The sequence below is a fragment of the Mobula hypostoma genome, chromosome 10 (assembly GCF_963921235.1).
Source record: "Mobula hypostoma chromosome 10, sMobHyp1.1, whole genome shotgun sequence".
Lineage (NCBI taxonomy): Eukaryota > Metazoa > Chordata > Chondrichthyes > Myliobatiformes > Myliobatidae > Mobula > Mobula hypostoma.
This window is the reverse complement of record NC_086106.1, coordinates 78,868,630-78,894,805: the sequence shown is the minus strand read 5'-3', so window position 1 is coordinate 78,894,805 and position 26,176 is coordinate 78,868,630. Positions and strand designations below refer to the sequence as shown.

The 26,176-nt window shown below is 45.4% G+C and overlaps 1 protein-coding gene across 1 annotated transcript in view; it reads left to right on the top strand.

Moving 5' to 3' along the window:
- The window catches only part of tmlhe (trimethyllysine hydroxylase, epsilon), a 51,453-nt gene that overhangs the window by 7,894 nt on the left and 17,383 nt on the right, over positions 1 to 26,176 (top strand). The window contains 1 exon segment of the mRNA XM_063059811.1: positions 24,836 to 24,955. Coding sequence (XP_062915881.1) covers positions 24,836 to 24,955 — 120 coding nt within the window.

The following is a 26,176-nucleotide window of genomic DNA, read 5'->3' as shown; positions in this document are numbered from 1 at the left end:
AAGATGGCAATGAGTTAGATTGTGAAGTCATGAGTTCATCTGATTGTACTAGGGAAGGCTGGTTTCCATGACGTGCTGAGCTGTTTCCACAACACTCTGATTTTCTTGTAGTCATGTGCAAGATCATAATGAGTTAGATTGTGCAGTCATGAGTCAGTTTCTTATCACTTTGTCTCTGGAATATCTTTTGCAGTTTGGAGCTTAAGAGGACGATGGCACCTTACGGCAACTCCTTTTCTTGCATCTTCAGAAATAGCTTTATTTCTATCTTTGATGTCTCTTTTTTTCCTTTTGAAGGTACTTTTGAAGACCCTGACCTTGAGTTACACGCTGACTTCAGTTATTTGCGGAAATGGGACCCGCTCTCAGGGCCTCATGACCAACTGCTTTTCAATATGCCAAGGATGTGGCCCGGAAGACAATCGCGTTATCAGGGAGCCAGCTTTTCGTGACTCTGGAAGCGGATGGATTCAAGGCTAGTGCCGCCGCCTGATGCATCGTGGGAGACGAAAGATCAAGCATCAAGCTAACTGTTGGCTGTGTGCCCAGAGACCCGAGCTCTTCGGGCACAGAGCTCAGAAAAAGTGACACAACAGACTTTTAACACCGTAAATCAACGAGTTGCTTTCTTATGTCTCCCCTTTCACTGCAAAATGGTGATACCTCTTTTTCCCTTACTAGAGAGAGAGCCTGTGGTATATCGAATACTGTACCTGGTGAACGAGTAGTCTTTGGGGGACTGCAAGTCTGTGTCTTTATTTATGTTTTTCTACATGCTTGAGTGCTTGGTGGAGGGTGCAGACACTTTTTTGCTGGTGGGGGGTCATTGCTTTGCTGGTGCTTGTGCGTGGGGGAGGGGGAGCTGGAAGGGGCTTTGCAGTTCTAACATTTAACTGTCATTTATTCTTTGGGGCATTCCTCTGTTTCTGTGGATGTTTGTGAAGAAAAAGAATTTTAGGATGTATATTATATACATGTAGATTGTGAAGTCATGAGTCCATCTGATTGTACTAGGGGAGGCTGATTTCTATGATATGCTGAGCTGTTTCCACAACACTCTGATTTTCTTGTAGTCATGTGCAGGGTGATGAGTTAGATTGTGCAGTCTTGAGTCAGTTTCTTATCACTTTGAACGGGGCACAACTGCGCAAGCATGTGAAAGTCAGCCTGTGAGACAGCGGGAGAGTTTAAAAAGTGAGCAGATTAATGGAGCGGGTGACAGAGGAGTGGGAGACAGAGTAGGAAGGCTTTGGCTCGAGAGGCTTTGGCGAGCAGAGGCTGAGGACGAGCTTGCTCCCAGTGAGGTAAGGCCAGGTAAGTTCCTTTAATTACTCTAATTAACTTAGGAGTAGGTAATGGAGGCAGCAGTTAGAGCAATCGAGTGCTCCGTTTGCATTAGGTGGGAAGTCAGGGCGAGCACAAATGTCCCTGATGACTACACCTGTAAACAGGTGCATCCAGCTGCAGCTCCTGACAAATCAAGTTAGGGAACTGGAGCTGGAGCTGGATGAACTTCGGATCATTCATGAGGCAGAGGCAGAAATAAACAGGAGTTTCAGGGAGACAGTCACCCCTAAAAGTCAGGAGGCAGGTAGCTGGGTGACTATCAGGAGAGAGAAGGGGAATAGACAGAGAGAGTAGAGCACCCCTGTGGCTGTTCCCATCAACAATAAGTATACCGTTTTGGATACTGTTGGTGGGGTGACTTACCAGGGGCAAGTTGCAGTGGTTGTGTCTCTGGCACTGAGACTGGACCCTCAGCTCAGAAGGGAAGGAGGGAAAAGAGGAGAGCAGTAGTGATGGGGGATTCTATAGTTACGGGGAATAGATAGGAGGTTCTCTGGGAGAGATCAAGAATTCCGGATGGTCTGTTGCCTCCCTGGTGCCTGTGTCCGCGATATCTCGGATCGAGTTCTCAGTATTCTCAGGAGGGCAGATGAGCAGACAGATGTCGTGGTGCATGTAGGGACCAATGGCGTGGATAGGAAGAAGGAGGAGGTCCTGCAAACAGAGTTTAGGGAGTTAGTTGCAAAGTTGAAGGACAGGACCTCCAGGGTTACAATCTCAGGATTGCCACCCATGCCGCGTGCTAGTGAGGCTAGAAATAGGAAGATAATCCAGCTAAATACGTGGCTATGAAGTTGGTGCAGGAGGGAGGGCTTCATCTTTCTGGACAATTGGGCCTTGTTCCGGAGAAGATGGGACCTGTTCTGACAGGACGGGTTGCACCTGAACTGGAGGGGGACTAACATCCTTGCGGGAAGGTTTGCTAGTGCTGCTCCGGGGGGTTTAAACTAGATTTGCATGGGGAGGGGAACCAGAGTGTCAGAGCAGATAGTGAGGTGGAGGAGGATAAAGGTCATGCGAGAACTGCAAGTATAGTGCATGGAGTAAAGCCAGATCTAACATATAAAGGGGCTTTGAGGAAAGAGAAGCAGAATAAAGGGTGTAAAGGTAGTAAGGTAGAAGGGCTAAGGTGCGCGTACTTCAGTGCAAGAAGCATCAGGAACAAAGGTGATGAACTGAGAGCTTGGATACGTACATGGAATTATGATGTAGTGGCCATTACAGAGACTTGGCTGGCACCAGGGCAGGAATGGATTCTCAATATTCCTGGATTTCAGTGCTTTAAAAGGGATAGAAAGGGGAGAAAAAGGGGAGGAGGGGTGGCATTACTGGTCAGGGATACTATTAATAGCTACAGAAAGGGTGGGTAGTGTAGCAGGATCCTCTTTTGAGTCAGTATGGGTAGAAGTCAGGAACAGGAAGGGAGCAGATACTCTACTGGAAGTATTCTATAGGCCCCCTGGTAGCAGCAGAGATACTGAGGAGCAGATTGGGAGGCAGTGTAATGGTCTGGTCTGTGAAGTCCGTATTCTGGTTCACGGTCCGGTCCATCGACCCTTGCTCCAGGTTTTCCTATCTACCCTGTTTCTGTTCTTGTTGAGCTAATTGAGGCAGCTGATGCTCGTTGGGGCTGGCTGCATAAATACCTTCAGAGACCAGGGTGTGGCTGCTGGATTGTTCTTGTCCTTACTCCTTGTATCCCTTCCTCTGCCTTCTGTTTCCTCACCTGAAGCCCTGCCTTGTCTTGCCAGTAACTCTCGCCTCACCTGAAGTTCTCGTCTCGCCTTGCATTGCCTGAAGCCTTGCCTTGTCTTGCTGGTAACTCTCGCCTTGTCTTGCCTGCAGTCTTGTCCTGAAGCCACCCTGTACCTAGCTCCCTTCCTGTCCCTTGCCTCCGCCCAGGTAAGCCAGGCCATCTCGCTGTTACCTGCGGTTGGTTCTGTCCCTTTCTGTCTCTTGCTTCCATCGGGTAAGCCAGGCTGTCTCACCGTTACCTCTGGTTGGTTCTGTCCCTTCCTCTCCCATGCCGCCGTTGGGTGGTGAACTGCGCCCTGCCCAGGAGATCTGTGCCCTGCCCAGGTGAACTGTGCCATGCCCCGGAGGATCCAGCCTCCAGCCCAGCCTCGCCTCAATGCTCCTGCCTCCAGCCTCACCTCTCCTCAAGACTCCAGCCTCCTGCCTAGCCTCAAGCCTGAAGACTCCAGCCTCCTGCCTAGCCTCTTGCCAAGCCAAGCCAAGTCTCTAGCCTCTAGCCTCTAGCCTCTTGCCAAGCCAAGCCAAGTCTCTAACCTCTAGCCTCTAGCCTCTTGCCAAGCCAAGCCAAGTCTCTAGCCTCTAGCCTCAAGCCTGAAGACTCTAGTCTCCTGCCTCCTGCCAAGCCTCGCCTCTAGCCTCAAGCCTGAAGATTCCAGCCTCATCCTGCCTACCTGCCAAGCCTCATCCTTGCCTAGTTCTGGGGTCCGAGCCAGATGCAAGACCCAGGTACTGGGTCCTTGTCCAGTCTCTGGCTCGGAGTCCATCCTGCCTCCTGCCAAGCCTCGCCTCTAGCCTCCAGCCTCAAGCCTGAAGATTCCAGCCTCCTGCCTCCTGCCTCCTGCCAAGCATTGCTTCTAGCCTCAAGCCTGAAGACTCCAGCCTCAAGCCTGAAGATTACAGCCTCCTGCCTCCTGCCAAGCATTGCTTCTAGCCTCAAGCCTGAAGACTCCAGCCTCCTGCCTCCTGCCAAGTCTCGCCTCTAGCCTCAAGCCTGAAGACTCTAGCCTCATCCTGCCTGCCTGCCAAGCTTCATCCTTGCCTAGTTCTGGGGTCCAAGCCAGAGGTAATACCCAGGTCCTTGTCCAGTCTCTGGCTCAGAGTCCAAGCCTGGGCTCCTGGCTCTTCTGTCCAGTCCTGTTCCAGGTTCCTGGTTTTCCTGTCCATGTCCTTGCCATCACCCTGTATCCTAGTCCTGTCCCTAGTACTTCAGTGTCTGTGTCTTGCACTTAGGTCCGTCCCCAGCGATCTCCTTATGACAGAACAGTCCAGCCAACCACATCAGACACTGTCGTTTTCCTCTTTCCACCCAGGGTTCCTTTCTGCTACATACCCTCCCACCCGCCCGGGTCGTCCATAGTCTGGATACGCTGTTTGGTTGCCAGGAGGCTCCCATGGGGGGGCCGGTTACTGTCATGGTCCGGTCTGTGAAGTCCGTATTCTGGTTCACGGTCCAGTCCATCCACCCTTGCTTCAGGTTTTCCTATCTACCCTGTTTCTGTTCTTGTTGAGCTAATTGAGGCAGCTGATGCTCGTTGGGGCTGGCTGCATAAATACCTCCAGAGACCAGGGTGTGGCTGCTGGATTGTTCTTGTCCTTGTTTCTTGTATCCCTTCCCCTGCCTTCTGTTTCCTGGCCTGAAGCCCAGCCTTGTCTTGCCGGTAACTCTCGCCTCGCCTGAAGTTCTCATCTCGCCTTGCTTTGCCAGAAGCCTTACCTTGTCTTGCCGGTAACACTCGCCTCGCCTGGAGTTCTCGTCTCGCCTTGCATTGCCTGAAGCCTTGCCTTGTCTTGCCTGCAGTCTTGTCCTGGAGCCACCCTGTACCTAGCTCCCTTCCTGTCCCTTGCCTCCGCCCAGGTAAGCCAGGCCGTCTCGCCGTTACCTGCGGTTGGTTCTGTCCCTTCCTGTCCCTTGCCTCTGTCAGGTAAGCCAGGCCATCTCGCCGTTACCTGCGGTTGGTTCTGTCCCTTCCTGTCCCATGCCTCCATCGGGTGGTGATCCGCGCCCTGCCCTGGAGTACCACGCCCTGCCCAGGTGAACTGCGCCCTGCCCCGGAGAACCCTGCCTCCATCCTCCAGCCCACCCTCGCCTCAAGTCTCCGGCCTCCGGCCTCCAGCCCCGCCTCGCCTCGTCTCCTGCCTCCAGCCTCCTGCCTAGCCTCAAGCCTGAAGACTCCAGCCTCTAGCCTCTAGCCTCTTGCCAAGCCGTCTCTAGCCTCCAGCCTCAAGCCTCAAGCCTGAAGACTCCAGCCTCCTGCTTCCTGCCAAGTCTCGCCTCTAGCCTCAAGCCTAAAGACTCCAGCCTCCTCCTGCCTGCCTGCCAAGCCTCATCCTTGCCTAGTTCTGGGGTCCGAGCCAGAGGCAAGACCCAGGGACTGGGTCCTTGTCCAGTTTCTGGCTCAGAGTCCAAGCCCGGGCTCCTAGCTCTTTTGTCCAGTCCTGTTCCAGGTTCCTGGTTTTCCTGTCCATGTCCTTGCCATCGCCCTGTATCCTAGTCCTGTCCCTAGTACTTCTGTGTCTGTGTCTTGCACTTGGGTCTGTTCCCGGCCACCTCCTTATGACAGGCAGATTTTGGAAAGGTGCGAAAATAACGGGGTTGTTATTATGGGTGACTTTAACTTCTCTAATATTGATTGGCACCTGATTAGTTCCAATGGCTTAGACAGGGCAGAGTTTGTTAAGTGTGTCCAGGACGGATTCCTGTCAGAATATGTTGACAGGCCAACTAGGGGGAATGCCATACTAGATCTAGTACAAGGTAATGAACCGGGTCTGGTCACAGATCTCTCAGTGGGTGAGCATCTGGGGGACAGTGACTACTGCTCCCTGGTCTTTAACATTATCATGGAAAAGGATAGAACCAGAGAGGACAGGAACATTTTTAATTGGGGAAGGGCAAATTATGAGGCGAAAAGGCTAGAACTTGCTGGTGTGAATTGGGATGATGTTTTTGCAGGGAAATGTACAATGGACAATGTTTAAGTATCTCTTGCAGGATGTTAGGGATAAATTTGTCCCGATGAGGAAGATAAAGAATGGAAGGGTGAAGGAACCATGGGTGACCAGTGAGGTGGAAAATCTAGTCAGGTGGAATAAGGCAGCATACATGAGGTTTAGGAAGCAAGGATCAGAGGGGTCTATTGAGCAATATGGGGTAACAAGAAAGCAGCTTAAGAAGGGGCTGAGCAGAGCAAGAAGGGGGCATGAGAAGGCCTTGGCGAGCAGGGTAAAGGAAAACCCCAAGGCATTCTTCAATTATGTGAAGAACAAAAGGATGACAGGAGTGAAGGTAGGACCGATTAGAGATAAAGGTGGGAAGATGTGCCTGGAGGCTGTGGAAGTCAGCGAGGTCCTCAATGAATACTTCTCTTCGGTATTCACCAATGAGATGGAACTTGATGATGGTGAGGACAATATGAGTGAGGTTGATGTTCTGGAGCATGTTAATATTAAGGGAGAGGAGGTGTTGGAGTTGTTAAAATACATTAGGACAGATAAGTCTCCAGGGCCTGAAGGAATATTCCCCAGGCTGCTCCACGAGGTGAGGGAAGAGATTGCTGAGCCTCTGCTTAGGATCTTCATATCCTCAATTGTCCACGGGAACGGTACCGGAGGATTGGAGGGAGGCGAATGTTGTCCCATTGTTCAAAAAAGGTAGTAGGGATAGTCCGGGTAATTATAGACCAGTGAGCCTTACGTCTGTGGTGGGAAAGCTGTTGGAAGGGATTCTTAGAAGTAGGATCTATGGGCATTTAGAGAATCATGTTCTGATCAGGGACAGCCAGCATGGCTTTGTGAAGGGCAGATCGTGTCTAACAAGCCTGATAGAGTTCTTTGAGGAGGTGTATAGATGAGGGTAGTGCAGTAGATGTGATCTATATGGATTTTAGTGAAGCATTTGACAAGGTTCCACACGGTAGCGCAAACACGAGGAAATCTGTAGATGCTGGAATTTCAAGCAACACATATAAAAATTGCTGGTGAACGCAACAGGCCAGGCAGCATCTATAGGAAGAGGTACCATCGACATTTTGGGCCGAGACCCTTCACCCTGACGAAGATGCAGCTCTATAAAACTCTGGTTAGGCCACACATGGAGTACTGTTTCCAGTTCTGGTCACCTCACTATAGGAAGGATGTGGAAGCATTGGAAAGGGTACAGAGGAGATTTACCAGGATGCTGCCTGGTTTAGAGAGTATGCATTATGATCAGAAATTAAGGGAGCTAGGACTTTACTCTTTGGAGAGGAGGATGAAAGGAGACATGGTAGAGGTATACAAGATATTAAGAGGAATAGATAGAGTGGACAGCCAGTGCCTCTTCCCCAGGGCACCACTGTTCACTACAAGAGGACATGGCTTTAAGGTAAGGGTGGGAAGTTCAAGGGGGATATTAGTAGAAGGTTTTTTCACTCAGAGAGTGACTGGTGTGTGGAGTGCACTGCCTGAGTCAGTGGTGAAGGCAGATACACTAGTGAAATTTAAGAGCCCTCTCAGCCCAGTTTTGCATCCTATCAATGTCCCGCTGTAACCTCTGATAGCCCTCCACACTACCCACAACACCTCCAACCTTTATGTCATCAGCAAATTTATTAACCCATCCCTCCACTTATTAACGCAAACAACAGGAATTCTGCAGATGCTGGAAATTCAAGCAACACACATAAAAGTTGCTGGTGAACGCAGCAGGCCAGGCAGCATCTCTAAGAAGAGGTGCAGTTGACGTTTCAGGCTGAGACCCTTCGTCAGGATGAAGGGTCTCAGCCTGAAACGTCAACTGCACCTCTTCCTAGAGATGCTGCCTGGCCTGCTGCGTTCACCAGCAACTTTTATGTGTGTTGCCTCCACTTATTAACCCATCTCATCCAGATCATTTATAAAAATGACGAAGAGTAAGGATCCCAGAAGAGATCCCTGAGGCACACCACTGGTCACCGACCTCCATGCAGGATATGACCCATCTACAACCACTCTTTGCCTTCTGTGGGCAAGCCAATTCTGGATCCACAAAGCAATTTCCCCTTAGATCCCATGCCTCCTTACTTTCTCAATAAGTCTTGCATGGGGTACCTTATCAAATGCCTTGCTGAAATCCATATACACTACATCTACTGCTCTTCCTTAATCAATGTGTTTAGTCACATCCTCAAAAAATTCAATCAGGCTCGTAAGGCACAACCTGCCCTTGACAAAGTCATGCTTACTATTCCCAATCATATCAGACCACTCCAAATCTTCACGAATCCTGCCACTCAGGATCTTCTCCATCAACTTATCAATCACTGAGGTCAGACTCACTGGTCTATAATTTCCTGGGCTATCTCTACTCCCTTTCTTGAATAAAGGAACAACATCCGCAACCCTCCAATCCTCTGGAACCTCCCCTGTCCCCATTTATGATGCAAAGATCATCGCCAGAGGCTCATCAATCTCCTTCCTCGCCTCCCACAGTAGCCTGGGGTACATCTCATCTGGTCCCAGCAACTTATCCAACTTGATGCTTACCAAAAGCTCCAGCACATCCTCTTTCTTAATATCTACATGCTCAAGCTTTTCAGTCCGCAGCAAGTCATCACTACAATCACCAAGATTCTTTTCCATAGTGAATACTGAAGTAAAGTATTCATTAAGTACCTCTGCTATTTCCTCCGGTTCCATATACACTTTCCCACTATTGCAGTTGATAGGTCCTATTCTTTCACGTCTTATCAGAAGTAGATCTGGAGGCTGGAAGCCTGGATCCAGGGGATTGGGATTCAGATCAGGAAGTGGGGAACCTGCATCTTTTTGAGGATAGTCTGGATCTGAGGGCGAGTTACTCAGAGCTAGGGGCAGGGAATCTGGATCTGGGGTGGAAGCTAGAATTTAGAGGCTGGGAATATGGAACCTGCGGATGGAGAAAAAGTGAGGGAGTCAAGCCTCAGAAACTAGCAGTTGGAAGAGTGAGTATAGAACTGCCTGTTGGTTTCTTTCTGGAGGCAGCAGGTTGAAAGTTGAACCCAGTGGATGAGAACTGGGATCCTGGGGATGAAAGTGTGAAAAGCAGAAGTGAAGTGAAAGGCATGGTCGTAGATAAACAGGAGATGAACAATGAAGGGAGGCCAGGGGATGGGCCAGGTGACAGTGGAAATGTGAAGATGGGCGAGAGAAAGTCGTGGCTATATGGGAGAACGTAATTGGTGGGTGAGAGGCCAGGAAGTGAGTGAAGGACGTCCATGGTGGAGATGTCATCTGGGCCAAGGAAGCAGCCGAGGAGGGGAAGGTCAAGACGCCAAAGAGGACAGCCACTAGGAGGTTGAAAAGTCAGCAGAGATGGCCAGAGAAGTGGAAGGGTAACGCAGAGGCAAAAGGGTTTCCTAAGTTAGGAAACTTGTTGCCAAAGATAGGACAGAGAAATCATGAAATTAGAAAGAGGAGTCTTTAATCTCATAAGAAAACACGGAAGGCTGGAATCCCAATTCTTAAGGAGTAGAAAAGGGAGTACAAATAGATCTGCCTATGTGTATGTGAGACAGGGTTTGACAGATTAAATGCATAGGCACAATTGCTGTAACAAGTTTTTTTTTGACATAAAATACACTCAGTGGTCTCCTGTACCTAATAAAGTGGCCACTGAGTATATGTTCATGGCCTTCTGCTGCTATGGCCCATCCACTTCATGGTTTGACATATTGTGTCCACCACTGTTGCAACAATATCTGATTTACTGGCGCTTTCCTGTCAGCTTGAACAACTCTGGCCGTTCTCCTCTGACTACTTTCATTAAAAAGGCATTTTTTCCCCATACAGAATTGGTTCAGGTGAGATTCCAGCAGAGCTGACTTGGTCTTAGATAGGCATTTACTGCATGCCAGACACCTACCTAAGAGGGAATGCCTGGTGTGCCAACAGATGCTGCTGAAATTAGCTCCAGAATGCAGTTATATACTCACAGTTGACAATAAACTAGAGGGCATGCATTTAAGATGAGAAGGATTTTCTTTCACAGAGTGATGGTGGTAGCACCTGCAAGGGTTCCTTCTCAGGATACGAGCGAAGGCCAATGGCAGATCCGGCAGGTTCAGTAACTGAACTTATGACGGAGAAGGCGGATGAACATTTGGGAACAGAAAAATGTCAATGGCTATAGTATAGGCGGATGAACATTTGGGAAGAGAAATGGCAATTTCTTTAGTTTGCCCAATGGTAGGCAATAGCAAACCATCGTTGCTAGTTGCCATGGTAAAACTCACAAAATGTATCACACAACAACAGCGTCAAGAGGATCTTCAAAACAATTCTGAAGATGCTTCACTCGGTAGGGTTGATTCTGGTCAGCAGGGGATCCCCAACCATCATCAAGCTACTGCTCATAAAATTCAAGTAACACAAAAGAAAATTATTGCCACTTGGAATGTAAGAACCCTATATCAAGCAGGAAGATTGGACAACGTGATAAATAAAATAGAAAGACTAAAGATTAACATCATGGGAATTAGCGAAGTTCGTTGGATAAGTGCTGGAACATTAAAGATTGGAAATAAAACACTAGTTTATTCTTGTGGAACATCCCATACTAATGGAGTAGGAATTCTTATGGATGAACACATGGCAAAAAGTGTTTTACGACATTGGGCAATATCAGAAAGAGTGCTCCTTGTTAGACAACCATTTGATTTAGCAATTATACAGGTATATGCACCAAATACAGATGGAACAAATGAAGATATAGATAAATTCTAGGAAGAGCTTGAACAAGCAAAGAATGGATGCAAATCTCAAGATATTGTTATTGTCATGGGAGATCTAAATGCTAAAGTAGGACAAGGTGCTGATGGAAATACCATAGGAAAATTTGGACTGGAGGAAAGACATGAAAGAGGTGAGAAATGGGCAGAATGGTACAAGATGAATAATCAGGTCATTATGAATACCTACTTTAAAAACCATCCAAGACCCTTATGCACCTGGAAAATTTCAGGTGATAACACTAGAAATCGAATTGACTTTATTACTATAAACCAAATGGCTTAATTCTCCTCCTACATCTTATGGACACATTCTAACTGGTTGTATCACCACCTCATTATGGATGGGCCACTGGACAGGATCAGAAAATACTTCAGTGTTCTAAATGGAGTCAGCTTCATCATGGACAGTAACCTGCCCAACATAGAGGACATCTTCAAAATGCAATGCCTTCAAAAGGAAGGTTCCATTATTAAGCACCCCCATCACCCAGGGTGTGCCATTTTCTCATTTCTATCATCACGAAGAAGGTGCAGGAGCATAAAGACACACATTTAACACTTTAGGAACAGCTTCTCCCCCTCCATCTGATTTCTATATGTCTATGAACTCAGGAACACTGCTTCAATATTTTTAGTTTGTTTTCACATACTAATTTATATCTTGTTGTAATTTGTACTGTGTTTTACACCTTGGTCCCAGAGGAATGTTGTTTTGTTTAGCTGTATACGTGTGTACAGTTGAATGACAATAAATTAGAACTTGAACGTGATCATTTGAAAACATAATTATTTCGAGGTAGTACAAAGGGAAAAGCAATACCAGAATGTAAAGTATATTAACGGACAAAGTGCTATGATGGTAGAAAATAAGGTGCAGGGTCACAATAAGTTAGATTGTGAGATCAATATGGATTTGGGATCGGATAGGGATTTGGGATCAGAGGTAGGCAGCTGGGGAGAAATGGATTATTGTGAAGGGAGAAATAAAGGGAATGAGGAGATAGTGAGGGGATGGATGATTGAAAACCGAGACAAAGGGAATAAAAGAATAAGAAATGACAGTGGAGAGAGCTCTGAAAGTGAGGAAGATAAACAAGTTCAGAGACAAGGTGTTGTCATAATTAGGTTTAATGAGAAGGTTCAAGGAAACATGAAGAGAATTAACCCATTTGTTCTAACAACAACTCTGGCAAATAAGATAGGCCATAGATAGGGGAGATAGTATTTGCAAAAGTCCTTAACGATGGTAACCTATTGGTAAAATGTGCGAATGAGGAACCACTTGAGAAAGCACTCAAGCTAAAAGAGATAGGAAAATGCACGGTGGAATACTCAAGGAGGGTAGGGGCACGAAATGGCGGTGGATGTAAAGCATTGATCACGTTGGTACCAATAAGCACAAATATGGAGGAGTTAAAGAGGAATATCAAAGGAGGAAAAGTAATAAATGTTCAAAGGCTGAAAACAACAAAGGAGGGAATGAAAAAGGCAAGTGAAACAGTATTGATTGAATTTGAAGAAAGAGTGCCAAGGAAAGTGTTCCTGAGTTTCATTAGTTACCCAGTAAGGGTGTATGTGCCAAAGCCATTGAGGTGCTATAATTGTCAAAGGTTTGGACACATAGCTAAAAACTGTAAAAGGCAGAGGAGATGTGCTAGATGTGGGGGTGATCATGAATATGGAAAGTGTGGAACAGGAGTGCAACCAAAATGCTGCAATTGTGGAGGAGCTCATAATGTGGCATATGGTGGGTGTGAGGTTGTGAGATGGGAGAATAAAATTCAAGAAATAAGAGTGAAAAGAAAGATCACTTATGCAGAAGCTGTAAAAATGTCAAGAGGACAGAATAATGTTCCTAACGAACAGGGAGCAATAGGGATGCAAGAGTTGCAACAAAGAAGAAATGACAGAATTTATGTAGACAAAAAGGCTCTATAACATTCATTGCAGGAGTGATTAATAGTACGGCTGAGGTAAAGTCAAAAGGTGATAAAATTCAGCTGGTGGTCAAAGCAGCAGTGAACCATTTAGGACTGACATGGGAAGAAGTGAGGGAGAAGCTCACTAACCAGTCTAGCCAGGAAGTGTCATGAGTTGGTTAATACTAATTATGGTGATTCTTTTGCAATGGAATGCAAGGAGCTTACTGGCCAATAGCCAGGAATTCAAGCACTTTATTAAAGAAATGGTTGTAAAACCAGATGTAGTATGTATTCAGGAAAGTTGGTAGAAACCAACTTTAGACTTTGTGGTGTATGGGCATACAATGATAAGGAAAGATAGAATTCTAGGGGGAGGAGGGGGTTGTGAAATGTTAATCAAACAAGGTATGCCATATAGGACATTGGAAAAAGGAGATGATCAGGAATACATAGTGGTGGAAGTATGGGAGAGAGGGGAGGGAGTGGTTATAATTAACTACTACAATCCATGTAAAAGGTTGGATTTGGACAGCCTATTAAGGATACAAGGACAAAACAGTCAAAGTAGTGTGGTGTACAGATTTCAATGCTCAGAGCACAATATGGGGGGATCAGATTACAGATCCAAATGGAAAGGTAATTGAAGATTTGATGGAAGAAAGGGATTTGGTGTGTATGAATGATGGTAGAGGAACAAGGATAAACTTAACAACAGGAACTGAGTCAGTATTAGATATCACATTAGTGTCTAATACCTTGGCTGGCGTTAGCAACTGGGGAGCTTGGACTGCTTCAGCAGTAGGCAGTGATCACTACCCAGTTTTATGTTCAGTTGGTGAAAAAATTGAAGTAAGACCAGGTGGTGGAATCCCAAAGTGGGTGTTTGGAAAAGCAGATTGGGATAAGTTCCAGAAGTTGAATGAAGAGGCATTGACAAAGATTGACATTTCTGGAAATATAGATGAATTAAACAGGCAGGTGACTTCAGCAATTATTATGGCAGCAGAAGGATCTATACCCAGGAGTAAGAATAGCATGAATAGAAAACTGGTACCACGGTGGACAGAGGAATGTTGTCAGGGTGTAAAGAACAGAAATAGAGCATTCAGGCTAGTTAAAAGAACCCATAATATGCAGCAATTGATTCAATATAAGGCGGCACAGGCAGTGGTGAAAAGAACTACTGTATACGTCAAGCTAAAAGGGCAAGTTGGAGGAGTTTTTGCAACAAAATAGGAAGAACACCTGTGGGAGAGGTATGGGGAATGATTAAGAGGATGGGTGGGGGAGATAGAAGGGAATGGGAATATCCAGTAATGATATCTGAGGAGGAAACAGCAGTCTCCAGTAGGGATAAGGCTGAGATCATGGCCAAGTCATTTGTACAGATACACAGTTCTGAAAATTTGTCTGAAGAAGGGAGAAGGAGAAAGGAAAGAACAATGAATCAACATCTAGGTGTGTTAAACAGGAGGGAAGAAACAGATGATATAATTGATGATCCATTTACATTGGCAGAAATGGTGAAAGCAATAAAGAGGTTGAGACCAACCTCCCCAGGAAAAGATCGGATATGCAATGTTATGCTAAAAAATCTAGGAGAAGGAGTGCTCTTGAAGTTGCTGCATTTTTATAACAGAGTGTGGGAGGACGGCAGATTACCAAGTCCATGGAAAGAAGCAGTAGTAATTCCAATAAGGAAACCTGGCAAGGATCCGTCAAAACCCACTAGCTGCAGACCAATAGCATTAACATCAAATATATGTAAGATAAGTGAAAGGATGATAACAGAAAGGTTATTGTATGAGCTTGAGAAGAGAGGAATGCTAGCAAGTTACCAGAGTGGTTTTAGGAAGGGAAGGAATTCCATGGACTCAGTGATAAGGTTAGAGACTGAAATAAGTGTTACGTACCCCGTAACTGGGTTGCCAAACCAGCAGTAATGGATCACTCAGTTGGAGTCTGGATTAGTAGAACTAAGAAAGTTTTATTAAAGAAACAAGCAACACAGTACTCTAATCAAAAGGATAATAAATGCAACAGTTCAGCAATGATAAACATACATGTACACAGAATTAAGATAACAGGATCAATCAAGCTCTATCGTTGTCTAGGGGTAAATGACCAGTTTCAAAGTGACGCAAAGTTCAGTTCAGTTCGCAGTAATCGCTGCCGTGGCGATGGACAGTGTGGGGGAAGGAGAGAGAGAGCAAAACGAATGAATATTCAACACAGCTTCCACACAGACCTTCGCAGTCAGCTTTCGGGTGAGTCCTTTGTGATGTCATCTGAGGTCACCGACCGTGACCCCTCCGTTTCCAGATACGATCGTTTCCCTGCGGTGAACCTGGCACCCAGGCAAGGGTGGACACACACCAGGTTCCCGCCGATCGTGCTTTTCCACCCTGTGCGTCTATGGCCCGGTACTTCCCACTGACTTGTGAGAAACGCACCGCTTCCAGGGTCTTGTTACCTCGGGTGTCGTGTGTGTGCCGCCTTAGCGAACCTGTCCCTTTTTATCCCCCTGCTGGGGTATCGCCTGTCCATCACTTCAAACAGTTCAGGGTTCAAAGGGGGAGCCGCTCTTGACAGCTCTCTCCTTCTGTTACTCTCTCCCGTCCCTTCATTAACATCTCCAAATGCTGCTCCGTTGTTTTCCTTATCTCTCTCACTCCTGAAGACAGGTGGCAGACCAACTGCTGATTCCACTGGTGCCAGCACAGGACAGCTACATCGTAATCTATGTGTATTCTTGTCACACTTCCCCCCTTTAAAGATTTTTACTGGGGGTAAAGATTACAAACATGAATACATTATTTGATACACACAAATATACATCTTTATCAGCTATTTGGCTAATACAGCGAGTTTGAAGTTGTCAACACCTGACAGACAGTCAGCCATCACATTTTCTGTTCCTTTTATATGGGTTATTAATAATCCCTTAGACCAGGCTCCAACTTAGCAAACTTCATAGTGGCCAAAAACACTGATGAATTGCGATCAATGTAACCTCTCATCTGGTTTTGTCCCGGACCACAATAACAAGGGTCGTCCCATTCTGACTTAGTTTTCTCTCGCAAGGGCTTAGTAGGAGGGGGAGGGGTAGTGACCACAGAGTTATTGCAAAACTTCCTACAGTACCCCACCATCTCCAAGAGCCTTCTGAGGGCCCTCTTGTCTGTCGGGGTTGGGAGGTCAGCGATAGCCTGCACTGTAGCTTGCATCACTGCCATCTGCCCCTGTGTCACCACAATTCCCAGATAAGTGACCTTTGTGTGGCCGAACTCATTTTTTTCAAGGTTCACTATCAAGCTGGCTTCAGACAGCCGTATTAAATTGCCAATACACACCGCTGTGTTCGTCAGCCCTTTAGTCACTGAATTACTCATTATATATGGTTGTTGCTCGCTAGGCTGACCTAGTGTAACAGGCACCACCCAACGTCCCAGTTCTTTGCATTGCCTCGGGACAATCAAACACACGGGTGCGCGTCGTTTAATTACTTCTCCTAAAGAGTCGCTTTGTTCAGGGATTAAGGGAGAGACCTTATCAGCAGAGCTGGCCAAAACAATAGCCTTCTCCCATCTGGTCGATACCATACTCATCTTTTCAAAATGTTTTTTTTCTCTTATCAGGGGGCCCCTAGCTTCATTGATTTCCGCGCTAACACCGACGAGATTTGTTAGCATATCAAAAGCCTGTGACCGTCTTAGTTCGCGTCGGCCATAATCAATAACATCCTTCCTCCGGTGCAGCCGGTAAACCTCTTTCATGATTCCACCAACTGTTTCCTCCAGCACCGCAAAATGTCCACCGGGGGGTACCTTGTGGGCCAGGTTAAAAATCTCATCCCCGTAACTCTTTTGCACCACCCCCCATTCCTCATCTGCGCGTACGGTACTTGGTCTCCCCTGCTTCCTTAGCACTTCTCCCTCCACACAATAGCCTACTCGTTCCCTTGTTAAGTCTGTGTCAGAGACAGCTGTCCCTGCCAAAACCATCAGCCCTTCGTCTCGCTCCTGCGTCTGCACAAATTCTTTCCTGGCTAATGCTACGTCTGTCCCAGCTCCCTTACTACCTCTTGTCTCACTACACTCTTTCTTTTCACTTTCTACCCTCTTCTCGTACAAGGTTGGCAGAAACGTTTCAGCTAAATTTACCACCGCAGCCCCATGATGAACCTGTGAGTCCATGGGCGGGGCCTCAATGCTGGCAGGCTGACCTGTCAATCTCACTGCTTCGAACACGATTCCCCTGGCGAGGTCATTACCGAGCAAGACTTCCACGCCTTTCATCGGTAATTCAGGCCTCACCCCGATCGTGTCTAGTCCAGAGACCAGGTTGCTTTGTAAGTGTATCTGGTGCAAAGGGACTGCCTCTGTCCCTTCCCCAATACTTTGACCTTGACTTCCCCAGTCTGGGTCCCTGAGCTAAACTCTAATACACTCTTCAGTATTAGTGACTGACATGCTCCCGTGTCTCTCCAGATCTGCACTGGAACTGGTTTTAACCCCTCCTTCACTGACACCAATCCGGCTGAGATAAACTTCTCGTGCCCTTCCTGAACTTTGGCAACCTGTTCTGTCCTAGCGGTTCGTTTACCAGCTCAAGACAGCCAGTCAAAATCGCCGTTTTTCCTTTTCCCGTCTCCTTCTTTGCGGCAAAGCACCTGGACGCAAAGTGTCCGACTTTCCCGCAATTATAACAGACGACCCCAGGAGACTTCCTACCAGACTGCTCCCGGTCTACCTTATCCTTCTCGTTAGTCCCCGGCTTACTTTCTGACTTTTCCGGCGGACTCTCCCCGCCGTCCTGACCACCCTTCTGGTAGCCTTTACTCGGGGCAAACTTCATTTTATGCGTCAACGCATACTCATCCGCTAACTTAGCAGTTGCGGCTAACGTGGCTGCCTCTTTCTCATCTAGGTAGGGTCTGATATCCTCAGGGACACAACATTTAAACTGCTCAATCAGGATCAGCTGTAGCAGTCTGTCATAATCCCCCTCTACCCCCTTCGAGGCGCACCAACGCTCACAATATGTCTGCATCTCACGGGCAAACTCTAAATACGTGCGGTCCCACTGCTTCCTTGCATTCTGAAACCTCTGCTGGTATGCCTCCGGGACCAACTCATAAATCCTGAGGATGGCCTCTTTCACCACCTCATACCTCTGGGCATCTTCCGCAGACAAAGCTGAGTAAGCTTGTTGGGCTTTCCCTTTCAGTACACTCTGAAGCAAAACAGCCCACTTATCCCTCGGCCAGTCCTGACTTGTAGCAACTTTTTCAAAATGGAGAAAGTACCAATCCACGTCGGTATCGTCAAATGGGGAAACCAGCCTAACCTCCTGGGTCGCCCGGAACCCTCCACCTTGGTTCGGCATGGGCCCCTGCTCTGCCCTTATCCTTAACTTCTCCAGCTCGAATTCCCTTTCCCTCTGTTTCTCCTCTCACTCCAGCTGTCTCTCTCTCTCTTTCTCCTGCCTTTCTAACTCTCTCTCCTTCTCTTCTCGCTCCAACTGTCTGTCCCTCTCTTTCTCTTCTCGCTCCAACTGCCTTACCCGGAACTCGTGCTCGAGTCTCAGTTTTTCAAGCTGCACCTGTACCGCGTCTCCAGCAGGTTTTTCAATAGACACCACCCCCAGCTTGCCTTGGGGAAACACACCTCTAGATACCTAGTGCTCTACGATAGCTCTGTGTATCTCCTCTCTCCTCATTGTCGACTTCCCCTTAGCAAGATTCAACCGTTTGGCCACAGCTACCAATTCCAATTTCCTGGCATCCTCTAATGCCTCCAAGGTCGGAGCCTTTATAATTTCCTCAGCCTCCATTTCTGCTGTTTGTCTTTTCTTTCTTTCGGGAATTTTGACCCAATCAATTTACTCCGTCCCAAATTTAGCGTTCAAAATCCTGGACGAGCCCCCACTTATGTTACGTACCCCATAACTGGGTTGCCAAACCAGCAGAAATGGATCACTCAGTTGGAGTCTGGATTACTAGAACTAAGAAAGTTTTATTAAAGAAACAAGCAACACAGTACTCTAATCAAAAGGATAATAAATGCAACAGTTCAGCAATGATAAACATACATGTACACAGAGTTAAGATAACAGGATCAATCAAACTCTATCGTTGTCTAGGGGTAAATGACCATTTTTCAAAGTGACGCAAAGTTCAGTTCAATTTAGTTCAGTTCAGTTCGCAGTAATCGCTGCCGTGGCGATGGACAGTGGGGGGAAGGAGAGAGAGAGCAAAACGAATGAATATTCAACACAGCTTCCACACAGACCTTCGCAGTCAGCTTTCGGGTGAGTCCTTTGTGATGTCATCTGAGGTCACCGACCGTGACCCCTCCGTTTCCAGATACGATCGTTTCCCTGCGGTGAACCCAGCACCCAGGCAAGGGTGGACACACACCAGGTTCCCGCCGATCGTGCCTTTCCACCCTGTGCGTTTATGGCCCGGTACTTCCCACCGACTTGTGAGAGACGCACTGCTTCCAGGGTCTTGTTACCTCGGGTGTCGTGTGTGTGCTGCCTTAGCGAACCTGTCCCTTTTTATCCCCCTGCTGGGGTATCGCCTGTCCATCACTTCAAACAGTTCAGGGTTCAAAGGGGGAGCCGCTCTTGACAGCTCTCTCTCCCGTCCCTTCATTACACATCTCCAAATGCTGCTCCGTTGTTTTCCTTATCTCTCTCACTCCTGAAGACAGGTGGCAGACCAACTGCTGATTCCACTGGTGCCAGCACAGGACAGCTACATCATAATCTATGTGTATTCTTGTCACATAAGAAAGGCCCAGGTAAATAAAGAGTCAGTAGTTGCAGTGATTTTTGACATTGAAAAAGCCTATGATATGATGTGGAAGGAAGGACTGTTCATTAAACTGCACAAGATGGGGGTTGATGGGAGAGTTTTTAATTGGATTAAAGATTTTTTGTTTGGTAGAGAAATTCAAGTTCGGATTGGATAAGAATTATCAAAACAGTACATAGTTGGAAATGGCACACCTGAAGGTAGTGTGATTAGCCCCTTACTCTTCATCATTATGATCAAGGATATCTTCACAAAGGTACCAGTGGATATAGGTAGGTCACTGTTTGCGGATGATGGGGCCCTGTGGAAAAGAGGCAGGAACATGGAGCATATAGTCAGGAAACTACAAGGAGCAATTGATGAAGTGGTGGAGTGGGGTTATGATTGGGGATGCAGATTTTCAGTAGAAAATACTCAAACTGTATTTTTCACCAGGAAAAGAACTGAGGTGGGGAAGAAGTTAAGGATGTATGGGATTGAATTAGAAAGGGTTGGATCATTTAAATTTTCGGGAATTATATTTGATTCACGATTAACATGGGCAGACCATATCAGGAAAGTTGAGGAGAAATGTAAAAAAGTAATAAATGTGATGCTTGACTGGTAGGGAATGGGGAGCAAGTTGTTCAGCGTTGAAGAGAATGTATGTAGTTTTAGTAAGATCTGTGTTGGACTATGGAAATATAGCATGTGGATCAGCAGCTAGGTCTCTTATAAGGAAACTGGATGTGATTCAGTCTCAGGCTTTGAGAGTGTGCGGTGGGGTTTTTAAAACATCACGAGTATCAGCCCTACAGGTAGGAATGGGATTAGTGCCTTTGGAACTAAGAAGGATGCAATTGATGGCAAACTACTGGGCTAATTTGCAGGGGCACAATGATCCTCACCCTGCAAAAGGAGTGTTGCAGGAGTGCTGGGAAAATGGGAGGTTTTAGAGGGATAACTTTAGTCAGGTAGGGAATGATATTGCTAAAGAATGTGGAGTGTTTGATCGAAGGATAAGTCCTTCAGTAGTCTATCCGATTGTAGCTCCGTGGAAGCTTGTATGGCCTGACATAGACTGGCATTTGTTAGAGGTGAAAAGGAAAGGAAAATATAAAACTGATTTGGTAAGTGCACTTAACTGTCATGTGACGGAAAAATATAGTGATTATACTCAGATTTATACGGATGGTGCTAAGCAACCTGAAACAGGAGTGACAGGGTTTGGGATGGCTATACCAGCAAAAGAAATTGGAATCAGCAGAAGAACATCTAATAAATTAGGGGTGTATACAGTGCAGATGCTGGCAGTGTTGGTTGCGTTGTGATGGGTGGAGAAAGCTAGACAAGTTGAAGTGTTGATATGCTCAGATTCATCCTCAGTTCTAGCAAGTTTAAGGTCTTTTCACTCAAACAGTTGGGAAGATGTACTTTATAAAGTCCTTCAGTCAGTCACAAGAATTGCAAATCAGGGAGGTCAGGTAAAATTTTTATGGGTTCCAGCACACGTAGGGGTGAAGAGGAATGAGGGGGTGGATGAGTTGGCAGAGGGCATTAAAGAAAGAAAATATAGAAATGCACATTAGTATCATTAAAGCAGAGGTTAAGTGTGTAATCTGGGAAAAAATCAACCAAATGTGGCAAGAAAGATGGGACAGGGAGGGGAAATTATATCGAATACAAAAAAGTGTTGCAGGTACCAGGGTAGGTGGTGGATACAGAAGAGAGGAGACTATGTGGACTAGGTTGAGGCTGGGGCACTGTACGTTAAACAAAACATTGAAAATGATAGGGAAACACCAGACAGGATTGTGTGAGGAATGTCAGGAAGAGGAGTCAGTAGAACATGTAGTTCTGAGTTGCAGGAAGTATGGGATACAGAGAGAGATGATGATAATCAATCTAAGGGAGTTGGGGGTGCAGGAATTCACATTAAAAATGTTGCTGGGCATGGGTGAGAGAGCACAAGTCCGGGTATTTTTAGCTTCTTAAGGGGTACAGGGGTTTTTTATAGGATATGATGAATCAGCAGGAATAGGGTACTAGGATGGCCAAAGATGGGAGGATAAAATGTAGGTTAGGGTATGTGTGCGTGTATGATTGGGTGAAGGAATTTGGAATGCAAGTCTATTGCACACTCCGGAGCAGAAGGTGGCGGTAACGCACCATTAAGCTGGGTGCCAACTGCTGTAAAACAAGAAGATGACGACTTCATTTCTATGGTACATGCTCCATTCAAGAGTTCTATAATATAGAACATAGCACATTACAGCACAGTACAGGCACTTTGTTGTGCTGGCTTTATAACCAACTCTAAGTTAAGATAAATCTAACCCTTCCATCCCACATAGACTCCCATTTTTTTCATCATCCATGTGCCTGTCTGAGTTTCTTAAAAGCCTTTAATGCATCTTTTCCACGAAACCTGACAGGATGTTTCCATATACCCATCGATCATTCACTGTGTAAAGAACTTACCTCTGACATCCGTCACACCCCCCAGCAACACTTTTCCCCAATCATTTTAAAATAATGCTCCCCTGTATTAGCTATTTCCACTCTGGGAAAAAGTATCTGGCTATAAACTCTTTATCTCCTTATTTAAGCCTGTCATCTTCTTGTACACATCTTTCCAGTCACCTCTCATCCTCTTCACTCAAGAAAGAAAAGCCATAGTTTGCACAACCTATCTTCCTAAGACATGCCCTCCAGAGAGCATGCTAATAAAATATCCTCTGCACCTTCTCCAAAACTTCCGCATCCTTCCTGTAATGGTCACCACAACTGTGTAGTGAGCCAAGCAGTATGCGTTTTATCTTGACTGGAGAGGGGAGAAGAGTGCATGTTTGGGGTGAGATGAGGTCAGGGCTTCGTTGGTCAGGTCGACCGCGGATGTTGCGTCCTAGCTGTCTATATACACAAGCCAGGACAGTACAATATGGAGAGCAAGCTGTTGCCTATGTAGTTAGCTTCCCCTCTCCACATATTTATTTTGTGGAGCTTTTATTATGGTAATCTGTCACATGGGTTGGGGTGTGGTTGAAATAAATGAGTATAGTTACGTACTCTCACTTTGCCTTGGTTGTTTAGTCTAGTGGATTAAGCCATGGGGAATGAAATTTGTTTTTGTTGATCATTATTTGGGGTGTTATGGACACTAACTAGATTGCTAACTTTGTTTAAATACCTGAAGAACAGTAATTTTGATATCACTAATTAGAACGCTTAGTTACGCTGATTTCAGCTATATCACTAATTTAGTTTTGTTTTTATCACTATAAGATCATTCATCTTTGCTGCCTTTGTAATAAAGGATTGAAAGTACTTTTATCAATGTGGAAATTCATTATTTGGAAGCATGTCATGCAATGTGATCTCCTGGCTTAGCCTCTCAGTGGTTTTGTTTGTTTTTGAGTATCAGCACTCTTCTGTAATTTCCACGTGATTTTACTTTCACAACAATAGTACAGGCTATTTTTCATGTTTCTCTGAATAGCTCATTTTGTTTATTCTGATCAAATACTTGTATTTGTCCTTAAATTACATCGCCCCTTGCAATGCAAGTATACTTTGTAACCAGTATTGCCACCACTGCTGTTTTTCCTGTCATGGCACCTATCATAATTCACTCTGGGATTTTGTGCTTGCATCTCCAAGCCTTTACTATGTTCTATGCATTTCAAACCGCCTTGTGTGGCTCCTGTGTTTCTCTAATCATCCTAGTTCTAAGTGATATTTGTTTTTTTTTAAGAAGCTCCCCTGTGCATCCACTGGTAATCTTCTCTGCCAAATAATTTAAACTTTCCGATGGGAATTCTGAGGCGATTCCAAAGCCTGGTTCTACTGCCCAAGGAATTGAAAGATCTGCATTTTATCCGGCTTGAAATGGACTATTTTACCTTTTTATTTTACTCCTATGCTCCAAAGCTTTGACATTAGAAATTCTAATTTGATCCTGCAAGATTAAGAATGAGTGACATGCTGATTTTATTGGTTCTGTGGATGCTAAGAGGCCATTTTTGAAACTGCTGACTCTTCAAAAGATGCAGCCGGGTAGTGGCTGGTTGGATGGAGCAACTTGTGAGAGGGAGTGCGGGTGGGTGGGGACTACTCTGTCAAGCAATACTCTAAGTACGTGGCCTCCAGTTTTCTGATTTTACCCTGAACCTACTTTGTGCCATGATTCCTGGGAGTCGGTAGTTCTGTTGAATATCTGAAAGGAAGCCTTGAAGCGCATCCTTGAATCTTCTCCCTGACTACCTGGTAATCTGTTCATCTTCACTCCATATCTGCTTTGACATCGGACATGGGGAATAATCTAAAGATCAATTTCTTTTCACTGTGCTGCTCTTTAACATGCAACTCCTTGAAATTATTTGCGACCTTCTTATTTTTTTTACACCGTAAATCTTGATCTTTCTGATTTGGATTGCCGAAGAGCACATTTGAAATTCTATACTTCATAGTTCAGCCACTTAGCCTCTAGTGCAATGTATGTTTCCTCACTTGTGTTTCAAGATCCAGTTGCCCTCTAATGAATCAGTGCCAAGATTGTTGATGTTTTATTATACTGAAGGATTCCTACACCGTCTGCTTTCTAATCTTAGCGTCTGTATCATCATGGTACATATGCTCTGTGACCATCTAATATATTAGTTATAGATTTAATAACCTCCTGTGTTCCTTGCATATCAAGCACTACCTGGAACAAGAAATTCTCAAGCTTCTCAGATGCCCCGCAATGAATCCAGATGTTTCTCGCCCCGGATCTTGAATTTGAGCATTTGTTAGTATCTCCTGTAACATGGTTGTCTTGGAAACTTTGAAACCGTGTCATATTCTCACACAGCTTGAATTGAATGCAGCAGGTCTTGGCTGTCCAAGTAATTTCTGAATACCATTTGTTTTAATCAATTACTTCTATAGTATTAATAGTCATGATTATGCAATTAAGATTGAGTATGTTTTCTCTATGACTTCATCATAGACCATCTTTCTGATTATCTGTTCTCTGGGCTGTGGACTTAACCAAAATGCTAAACTGGAGGCAGGGAGGAGGTGCATCTGCAGGCAGTAGGAGGAAGTCTTGTTTTCTGTGATCTGGTAGGTCATTGGTCTTAAACATAAATGTATCATGATTAATTCCAGCAGTTCTGCTCTTTTGTGCAAATGCTGAAAATGTGAAATATTTAGATTTTAAAGGTTTTCATTAGAACTTTAATATTAAACATCCTTCCAATATGTTGAGCATAGCTGTAACTTTGGTAACTTTGTCGCTCTAGGGAGTCCATTTATGGCCGCATGTGGGATTTTACTTCTGACTTCTCGCGTGGTGACACAGCTTACACAAAAGTGGCCCTTGATCGGCATATAGACACAACTTATTTCCAGGAACCTTGTGGGTATGTGTTTTACTTGATTAAAAAAACTATAAATGCTTTTGTCACCCACTTCTAAGATTGGAGGCAGCTGATATGCTGTCTTTCAATTATCAATCCAACTATCAAGGCTTAGAGGAAGTGACTACAAAAAAAGTTTCTAATTGGCTGTTAAACATTTTCTATTTCTATGTAAAATGTGAAATTTTGTTTCTTGATTCCATATTAAATTCCAGTAGATCCTCACAGTATGTTTCTTCCTTCAAGATAAATGGATACTGTACCGTATAGCCTACAGTATAATAAGGGACTACTTTATGTTTTAGTAACACGTCATTGCATGCGCTATTAGGCACATATTGATCTGTATGTGTGTGTCGAGTTCGGATTTCTGCCAGTAAAGAACCATGAAACTTAGATCCTGTCTTCAGCCTTTTTATTAATAGCATTGTTGTGTAACCAGGCCACATACACAACAGATACATTTCAGATATGATTCCCCTCTATAATTTTACTGATCTTGAATGGCCTCCAAAGGGGTAGGAGGGGAAATATTACTAGCATTTGATATGCTGATCACTGCTTACTGAATCTGCTAAAAAACTTGATATGCTTTATTGTTGAATAAATGTTTAAAACTTGTCGGAGTGAATAGTTTGAACAAAGCATTGGAGAACAGTGAGAAACAGTGAGACCTTTCTACCCCGGGTCTCTAGAGATGCGGCTCGTTAGCCCCTTGCTAACAGCCACCGGACTCGGTGGTGGGAAAGCCATCTTTCTCAGATTCCGTACATCGAGTCAACATGACTTGGGTCCCACCAAAACTGGGAATTTGGAAAGTCTCGCCCACCCAAACCCCGATCTGTGTGAATACTGTGTAACTACTGCCCCCATGCAAATGCCCGTCAGCAAGAAATAACATCGTACACTGCATACAATTATAGCAAAGTATATTTACAAATGTCATCTTTATTAAACAATCAGCAGGAAAAAGAAAAGGAAATAAATTTTAAAGGCCCATTACAATTAACCCAATCCAAATGTGCACACAAGTTGGAGCTCATCTTGAAGTTGTCTTTAACTGTTACGCTGGAACCATGGTCTGTGTGAAAGCACATACCACCTTCCGAATGTTGCTTGAAATCCATCGCGAATAAACAGGCTTCCCCCATGGGAGTATTGGTCCTTCCTCCCTGAAGCCATTCATCTGCATCAAACACCTTGTACAACAGGGTTGGTATCCTC